Source organism: Nannospalax galili, unplaced genomic scaffold (assembly GCF_000622305.1).
Source record: "Nannospalax galili isolate Female #2095 unplaced genomic scaffold, S.galili_v1.0 scaffold103, whole genome shotgun sequence".
NCBI lineage: Eukaryota > Metazoa > Chordata > Mammalia > Rodentia > Spalacidae > Nannospalax > Nannospalax galili.
Window position 1 is genome coordinate 2170241 of NW_008352136.1, and position 9573 is coordinate 2179813.

The following is a 9573-nucleotide window of genomic DNA, read 5'->3' on the forward strand; positions in this document are numbered from 1 at the left end:
AAGGCCAGCCTGGTCTATATAGTGAGTTCCAGGACAGCTGGGGCTACAGGGAGAACCCTGTCTCAAAAAGACCAAAAAAAAAAGAATAGACCCACAACTGTTCTTCTGTTCAGTCCTCTGCAACAGCACATGGTTCTTCTTCAGTCCCTGCCTCCTCCAGACATGTTCCTCCTCCTTTAGCCAACAAATACTGTGCAAAGATAGGCAGTTCTGACCTGTCCACCCACTGTGCGGTCAGCCAGGCCAAATCCATGGGGCCACTCTACAGACTTCTGGAAGTGGAAGAAACCTGCTTCAAGCCAGTTTGAGGAAAAAACAAGCAGATTTGGTAGTACAGGCCTATGACCCCAGCACTCAGGAGGCTCTGGCAGGAGGATTGGGTCTCAGGCCAGCCTGGGCTCTGTAGCGAGACACTCTCAAAACACCAACAAAAAGAAAACAGATAAGAAAGGAAACACTCTGGCATATTTGACAGGGTCACGAGCACTGCGGCTTCAGGCCTGGTTGGATCCAGGCACTCAGGACAGGAACAACTCTCTGGCTCTTTGATGGGGGCTCAGAATGACTTTATGGCACTCTGTTCTCAGATCAGTTACCCTCTTATCCCCAGCCCCCCCCCCCTGCCGCCACCATGGCCAAGAAGGCTTCCAGTGGCAACTACCACATACCCCACTGGCTTAGAAACTCTGGCAGAAAGGAGAGTGTACCTTCTTCCCTTGGGCCCAGGTTTGATCACATGACCACCTCTGAGCCAATCGTCTTACTCCAGCCTGGTTCAAGTACTGGGTGGTCATCCATCTCCATCCAAACTACAGGGGCAGAGAATTATGGAAGAGTGAGTCCCCAAGTGAAAACTGGGGTGTTGACAGCAGAGGGGTGATGGTTCCATGTGGGTGGAATCCACAACAGCCCTCCCTGTGCCCCCATGGCTGATTTTATTCTGCAGTGTTGAGAGGGAACCATGCCTCATGGTGTAACTGGCTGCATGTGCCCCATACTCACCTCTCCCTCTTTCTGCACCTGCAGGGCTCCTCTGAAACTGCTCTGTGACAACATGAAGTACCAGATCCTCTCTAGAGCCTTCTATGGATGTGCGTACAGGTCTTCATTGTTGCTGTGGTCTCAGAAGCATTTATTGAGTGCCTGCTGTATGCCAGAAATGCCAGGGGAAAGAGTCTAGGTCTGGGTTTGAATTCCTGCTTCTGTATTTCCTAGAGATCTGGTTTCAACAAAGTTTTTTTAACCTCTCGGAGCCTCAGTTTCCTCATGTACAGATTGGAGATCAGGTTTTTTCCCCAGGGTCCTCTGAGAGGGCAGTGGGGCCCTCTGGGAGTAAGGGTTTGTCTTAATCACCATGTCATTCCCAAGCCCCGCCTTACAGGGCTTGTTTTCACTGTGGGATGAAAAGCATGCTGTAGGTGCTCAATAAATGTCTTCTCCCTTCTCCTGTGACTGGAAGAGCATGACAGTCATATCCTTTCCCCAAATTTTAAAAAGTTAAATTTCATTTGGCACATGAGCAAACTGAGGCACAAAGGTGAACTGACTTGTCCAGGGTCACACAGCTAATAAGGAGAAAGTTAAGACTTGAACTATGGCCCGCCCAACTCATAAGCCTGTTTTTCCCTCTCTGTTTATTTATTTATTTATTTGTTTGTTTGTTTATATGTTTATTTATTTTTATTTTACATGTATGAGTGTTTTGCCTGCATGTATGGAAGTGTGCCTATGCATGCAATGCCTGCAGAGACCAGAAGAAGGCATCAGATGCCCTGGAACTGAAGTTATGGATGGTTGTTAGTCACCATATGGGAACTGAACCCTGGTTCTCTGCAAGAGCAGCCAGGGCTCATAAACACTGAGCCATCTCTCCAGCCCCCATCTCTATTATATTGATTTTTAGCATGGTTTACTTGCCCAAACTACCAAGACCTGCATGGACCAGTGCAGCCACAGGGCAAACCATCTCCCCAGTGCTGAGAGAAGCAAGGGGAGTGTGAGCCCCCTTAGGACAGGTCTGGTTTGTACTGCCATCCTCAGTACCCAGTATGGGGCCTGGCATGGAGCCCATGTGGACGATCCTCCTGGAGGAAGAAGTGAGGTTGCAGGATGCCATTGGATGGCAACATGTCACATCCCAGATAACTGAGATTGCAGATTCTGGACCCAGGAGCCCAAATCCAAATCCCAGCTCCATGTTTCCTAATAATGTGACTTGCACAAGCGACGTAATGGATCCATGCCTCAGTTTCCCCATCTACTTGATGGAGCTAATAGTACCTGCCCTGTGCGGTGAGAAATGAGTTAAGTTATGCAAATGTGAAACAGTCCTCTGGTGTGCAGTGCATGCTCTGTAAGTGTGACCCCCGTCACTACTGTCCTTCATCCCCCTTGCTAAGGAGTGATTCTCAGAGTCTGGGTACCTAATGTCCTTTTTGGATTTGGGGGATGATGGCTGGAGAAGGACATAGGGAAGGCCTTGGTCAGAGCAAACAGTGCAGGTCAGCATTGGCTATACACTTGCCACATGCCGAGTACTGTGCCAAACAGCCTCCTGATGCCCCAAGTGGAATGGATGAGGGGGTTGTGGTAGGTTCCTTTGAGAGAACAGGGCCATCTTGGAAAGCAAGCTGGGTACCTGGCATAACCCAGACAGTGACTTGCTGTGGCCCTCTGTCCAACTGTGATTTTGTTCACATCTGGCCTTCTTGCTCTCACATGAATGGGACTCACACCCAGGCAGTGAGCCCAGGAGTCCTGGTCCCCCTGCCTCCATGTCCCTTCCCTGCCCACAGTACATTTGTTAAAGATGCTGGGTTCCAGCACAGGAGGCTGATATCCCAGCCTGAGAGAGTTGACATATGTCCCTAGGGTTTAGTGGTCCAACTACCGAGTACAGCACCCCCAAGCTGACTTTCCTTGTCTGGAAATGGGGATAGTGAGAATTTGCTGCATTTCGGGCTCAGGAACTCAGCGATGGATAACAGGACAACCCTGTGGAGCTGCTGGGAGACTAGGTAAGGGATGTTGGGTAGAAGATGATGCCTACCTTCCATTCCTGGCCAGGGCTTGCCTACTGCAGACACCTCTCCACAGTGAGGACTCACCTGTCGGCCCTGGTCAATCACATGATTGTGTCTCCAGACCTGCCCTGTGATGCAGGGCAAGGGCTGACAGCTGGCATCTGGGAGCAGTTCCTCCAGGGCAGCACGGTAAGCTAGTGGGGCTGGCACACCAGAGGGAGGAACTGGAGAGAGGCCGATCTGCCTTCTATGACTTGTGGGGACTCAGGTTGACATGCATAGCAAAAATGAACCTTAAAGTTCAAAGACCCACACCTCATTTTGGCCCATTTAGGTTTAGGTGAATGACTGAGAGGGTCAGGAAGCAAGGGGGTTGAGTTTTCCAATCCCCCAAAAGCCCCACATCTGAAACTTGGCTAAGCGGTGACATGAAATCACAGCGGAAAGTTTCACACTTGACTGTTTATGATGCAGGTCACAGAAAAATATGTGTGTATGCTTATGTAGGTGCACGAAAAATACTGTACAAAATTGCCTGTTGGAGCATATGGAACACATCACCTCCATTTTAAGACTGGATCCATTCCCATAATGCTTCATTATATATGTGCATATATATGTATGAATATTCAAAAATCCTAGAAAATCTGAAATCTGAAGCCCTCTGGGCCCACGCATTAGAGGCAAGGGCCGTTTGAGCTGTTCCCTCACCCTGAGGGATAGAGAAGGGGACAGCAGGGCTGGGTGTGGTGTGCACACCTGCCATTCCAGCATTCACAGGCTGAGGTGAAGGGATTGCGAGTTTGAGGCCAACCTGAGCCACATAGTGAGTTAAGGCACATACATGCACACAGAGGTGCACACATGCAAACACATACACACATGTACCCATACATGGGTGCACACACATACACATACACATATGCACACACACATGCAGATGCATGTGCACACACATAGAGATATGCACATATACATATACACAGGTGGATATATACATATGCAAACACAGATGAGCGTGTGGGCATATACATGCCCACACATGCACGTGTACGTGCACACGCACATACAGATGTGCTTGCATACATACACATACAGATATGCACATACACGCACTCAGCGTACACTCAGAGGCATATGCACATGCACACACCGCCCATTGCTTCCTCCACTTGACAGTAACCACAAAACCTACTGATTTTTCTGGAAGTGGACAAAATTAATCCTCAAAAGACATCCAGTGTGTGTAACAGTTATGTGTGAAAACTAGTGACTGGAAGTGTTTGTTTTCAATTATTTTGTTTTAGAGGAATTTTCCTTGAGCTGACTCAAGATGAGTATGTGGAAGATTTCCAAGGGCACAAGATGTGTAAGCTGAGAAATGGCCAAAAATTCAACAGAAATGTTGTTCATTATTTGCTGGCCTGGGGTGCTTGACCCTACCCCCTCTTCTTCTCCTCTTCCTCCTCTTCCTCCCCTTCCTCCTCCTCCCCTTCCTCCTCCTCCTCTTCTTCCTCTTCCTCTTCTTCCTCTTCCCCCTTTTCCTCCCCCCTCCTCCTCCCCTTCCTCCTCCCCTTCCTCCTCCTCTTCTTCCTCTTCTTCCTCTTCCTCCTTTTCCTCCTCCGCTTCCTCCTCCTCCTCTTTCTCCTCCTCCTCCTCCTCTTTCTCCTTTTCCTCTTTCTCCTTCTCCTCTTCCTCCTCCCCTTCCTCCTCCTCTTCTTCCTCTTCTTCCTCTTCCTCCTTTTCCTCCTCCGCTTCCTCCTCCTCCTCTTTCTCCTCCTCCTCCTCCTCTTTCTCCTTTTCCTCTTTCTCCTTCTCCTCTTCCTCCTCCCCTTCCTCCTCCTCTTCTTCCTCTTCTTCCTCTTCCTCCTTTTCCTCCTCCGCTTCCTCCTCCTCCTCTTTCTCCTCCTCCTCCTCCTCTTTCTCCTTTTCCTCTTTCTCCTTCTCCTCTTCCTCCTCCCCTTCCTCCTCCTCTTCTTCCTCTTCTTCCTCTTCCTCCTTTTCCTCCTCCGCTTCCTCCTCCTCCTCTTTCTCCTCCTCCTCCTCCTCTTTCTCCTTTTCCTCTTTCTCCTTTTCCTCTTCCTCCTCCCCTTCCTCCTCCTCTTCCTCCTCTTCCTCTTCTTCCTCTTCCTCCTTTTCCTCCTCCTCCTTTTTCTCCTTTTCCTCTTCCTCCTCCCCTTCCTCCTCCTCTTCCTCCCCTTCCTCCTCCTCTTCCTCCTCCCCCTCTTCTTTTTGGTCCTTTTGAGATGAGGTCTCATGTAGCTCAGGCTGGTCTCACTCACTTTGTAGCTGAGGATAGCCTCCTCCTTCCTCCACCTTCTGAGTGCTAGGGTTACAGGCACACTCCCTCACCTGACTAGCTTTTTCTTATAAAAATGTGTTCAGCCTAGATATGTCCACATCTTTATTTTTTTCTTACTTGGCTTCACACACACACATGTGCATGCACACACATACATGTATACATGTATACACACATACATGTGCACACCCTCTCTGGTATGGTCCTCATAGGTGTACATTTTACCCTTCTAAGTCCCTGTGTGGGAACCCACATAGCAAGGTGGGGGTCAGCTTGAAGTTACTGGGTTTGGCTCTTCTATAGGATGCCACAGTGAATATCCAGGTTCATATGGTTATGTTTGCTCTCTATTATTGTGACAAGTCCCCTGAGATGGTCAGCTTATAAAGAGAAAATGTTTATCTTGTCTTACAGTTTCAGAAATTTTAGTTAATAATCAATGGGCCCTGCTGCTGTGGGCCTGTGGCAGCACAGTCCATCATGGTGGGAGCACATGGTGTAGGAAGTTTGTCACCTCCTAGCCCAGTGTAAGAAAGAATGCTATGGGGCTGGGGTCCCATGATTCCCCCTGAAGGAAACCTCTCCAGTGACCTAAGACCTCCACTAGGCTCTGCCTCTGAAAGGGTCCACCATCTTTCAGTAGTGCCGAACTGGGGACTGAGTCTTTAACACAGCCTCTGGGGAAGTGTTCCAGATATGATCTTGCTTGTTCACCCCCAGGATCTTACCCCAGAAACAAGACTACAGGGCCACAGGCTGTACCTGCCTCCCTGCTGACTGAACCCTTTGCTTCCCTTCCCTGCCCACTGCAGACTTACCAGGAGCAGGAGTTGCTGAGGCTCATCTACTACGGGGGCGTCCAGCCGGAGATCCGCAGGGCTGTGTGGCCCTTCCTCCTGGGCCACTACCATTTCAGAATGACAGAGACAGAGAGGAAGGAGGTTGGTCTCCCAGCTTCCATGAAAATAACTGGGTACTGAGGAGTGGGTACTAGGAACCAAGTACTATGCATCTGGGTACTGTGCATCTGGGTACTGTGCAGATTGGTACTGTTCAGCTGGGTACTGTGGAGCTGGGCACTGTTCAGGTAGGTACTGTAGAGCTGGGTTCTGTGTGGAGGCAAGCACTGTGCAGCTGAGTATTGTACAGCTGGGTACTGTGGAGCCAGGTATTATGTAGCAAGTACTGGGGAGCTGGGTACTGTGCACTTGGGTATTGTGCAGTTAGGTATTGTGTAGCTGGGTACTGTAGAGCTCTGGTTTATTTTTTTAATTTATTTTTATCTTATGTGTTGAGTGTTTTGCCTGCATGTATGTAAGTACACCATGTGTGCAGTGCCTATGGAGGCCAGAAGAGGGTGTTGGATCCCCCAGAACTGGAGTTACAGATGGTTGTTAGCTACCATGTGTGTTCTGGGAACCAAACCCAGGTCCTCTGCAAGAGTGGCCAGTACTCTAACCACTGAACAATCCCTCCAACCCCATGGCTCTGGTTTATCCTACAGTGCTGTGGTTTGGGGGCAGAGAAAGGGACCTCAAGGAAAGAGCCCAGTGATAGAAATAACATAAAACACACAGGAAATTTCCCAAAGAATCAACTTTTGAGGCTATTGTAGACCCCTGTGCATCTGTGGGAAGCTATGTCGAGACCCACATACCTTTATCCAGTTTCCCCAGTGGTGACCCCAGCTGAACCACAATGTTATATGATGTCACAGTGCTGCTGTTGGTACAATGTTCCTACTGTACTCAGCTTCCTCCAGTCTGCTGTCATTGTTTCTGGGGCGCGCGCGTGTGTGTGTGTGTGTGTGTGTGTGTGTGTGTGTGTGTGTGTTGCTATGTGCAGGTATTTGCCTCTCTTCAGCTTCCCCATGTTGGAGACTTGTGTTAACCACTGTCAACATACACAGCATTTCTGATGCTGTAAGAACCCTCACGTTGTCCTTTATAGCCAATCAGACCTCTATCCCACCCTAATCTCTGCCTCTGGTTCCCAATCACATGGCCCATGTCTATAAATCTCTCATATCTAGAATGTTGCATAAATGGAATCATACCAGATGTAAACTTTGGGGACTGACTTTTTCACTTAGCATAAATCTCTCTAGAGTCATCAAAGTTATTCTATCAATAGTTGATTCCTTTTTATGGCTGAGTAATAGTCCAATGCATGGGCATAGCACAGTTTCACTCATCACATGCTGTGTCGTTTTCATGGGTCTTTTGTTTATTTATATTTTGAGCTAATTTTAGCTGACAAAGCTGCAGTGGACACCCAGGGCAGGCTTCTGTGTGAGCACACATTATCATTTCTCTGTGGTAAATGCATAGTAGTAAAATCACTGGGTGACTTAATACATCTCATGTTCAGCTCAAAAAATAACCTTGGTGGCGGCTCTTCCGTGTTATACTCCCACCAGCCATATTTAAGGGGCCCTGAGCTTGTACCTCAGTCACTCTGACAGGTGTGTACATGGCATTTGGTTGTGGTTTTCATCTGTACTCCCAGGTGACTGGTGAGGTTAATCATCTCTTCCTTCATTGACTGACATTACAGGTCTTTTCCGATGCCGTCTTTTCTCCATTTCTTGATTGAATTGTTTGGGGGCTTTATTTATTTATTTATTTATTTATTTATTTATTTGGGTTGGACTTTTACTTTTTAAAGGCAGTGTCTCATATAGCCCGGGCTGGTCTTGAGCATCCAGTATAGTCAAGGATGACCTTGAACTTCTGATCCTACTTCCTCTACCTCTCATGTACCAAGATGATAGGCATGTACCATCATGGCCACTTAAGTGATGGTGGGGATTGAATCTAGGGCCTTGTACATGCCAGGCAAGCGCTGTGCCAACTGAGCTGTAGCCTAGCCCCTGACTTGGTTTTTTGAGACAGGGTCTCACTCTATGGTCTAGGCTGCCTCATCCTCCTGAGTGCTGGAATTATTGAAGTGTGCTGCCACACCCAGCTGGATTATTGGTTTGTTTTGTTTTTTTGGGTTTTTTTTTTTTGAGACAGGGTCTCCCTGTAACCTCAGCTGACCTAGAACTCGCTATGTAGACCAGGCTGGCCTTGATCTCACAGAGATCCGCCTGCTTCAGCCTCCTGAGTGCTGGAATTAAAGGTGTGCACCACCATGTCCAGTCCTAGATTATTGATTTTTTTGTCTTTTTGAGACAGGGTCTCCCTGTAGCCCAAGCTGGCCTGGAACTCACGATGTAGACCAAGCATTGAACTCACAGAGATGTGCCTGCCTCTGCCTCCTGAATGCTGGGACTAAAGGTATGTGCCACCACGCCCAGCAATTATTGATGTTTTACACTTGAGTTTGGAAGTTCTTTCTAGTCCCTGCATAATCGTCCCTTGCTGGATATGTAGTTAAAATATTTTCCCCAGTCTTCTCTCACCTTTTCAGCTTCCTTTAAAATTTTATTTTATTTTATTTATTTTTGGGTCTTGTTGAGACAGGGTTTTCCTGTAGCCCCAGCTGGCCTGGAACCCACTATGTATATAGATGTGATTGGCCTCAATCTCACAGAGATTTACCTGCCTCTGCCTCCTGAGTACTGGGATTAAAGGCATGCACCATCATGCCACCTAAGTTCTTTTTTTTTTTTTGGTCTTTTTGAGACAGGGTCTCCCTGTAGCCCCAGCTGTCCTGGAACTCACTATGTAGACCAGGCTGGCCTTGAACTCACAGGGATCCACCTGTCTCTGCCTCCGGAGTGCTGGGTTTTGTTTTTTTTTTTTTTTGTTTGTTTTTTAATGTATTTACTTTTATTTTATGTGTGTGAGTGTACCACATTCATGCAATGCCTATGGAGGACAAAAGAGGGCATTAGATTGCTTGGAATTGGAGTTACAGATGGTTGTTAGCTACCTGTGGGTTCTGGGAACTGAACATAGGTTCTCTATAAGAACAGCCAGTGCTCTTAACCTCTGAGACATCTCTCCAGTCCCACTTCTCAGCTTCTTAAAAGGTATTTTTCCAAAAAAGACTTTTTTTTTAACTTTTACAAAAACTTTATTGAGAATTTCATACATTTCCAACACCTCCCATATCTCCCCATCACTTTTTTCTTTTCTTTTTTTTCTTTTCTTTCTCTTTTTTCTTTCTCTCTCTCTTTCATTCTTTCTTTCTTTTCATTCTTTCTTTCTTTTCTTTCTTTTTGCTACTCTAACATTACCTCTCTGAAGAGGTAACCCTAAAATCTTTTAGGGATTAGATAAGAGCTCCCAAATAGTTCTG

General features: G+C 47.5%; 1 protein-coding gene across 1 annotated transcript in view; it reads left to right on the forward strand.

The window, feature by feature from the left end:
• Sgsm1 (small G protein signaling modulator 1) overlaps positions 1-9573 on the forward strand; it is a 121239-nt gene that overhangs the window by 51333 nt on the left and 60333 nt on the right. The window contains exons 14-16 of the mRNA XM_008849000.1: positions 1027-1091; positions 3067-3212; positions 6138-6266. Coding sequence (XP_008847222.1) covers positions 1027-1091; positions 3067-3212; positions 6138-6266 — 340 coding nt within the window. The remainder of the gene's footprint in view (positions 1-1026; positions 1092-3066; positions 3213-6137; positions 6267-9573) is intronic.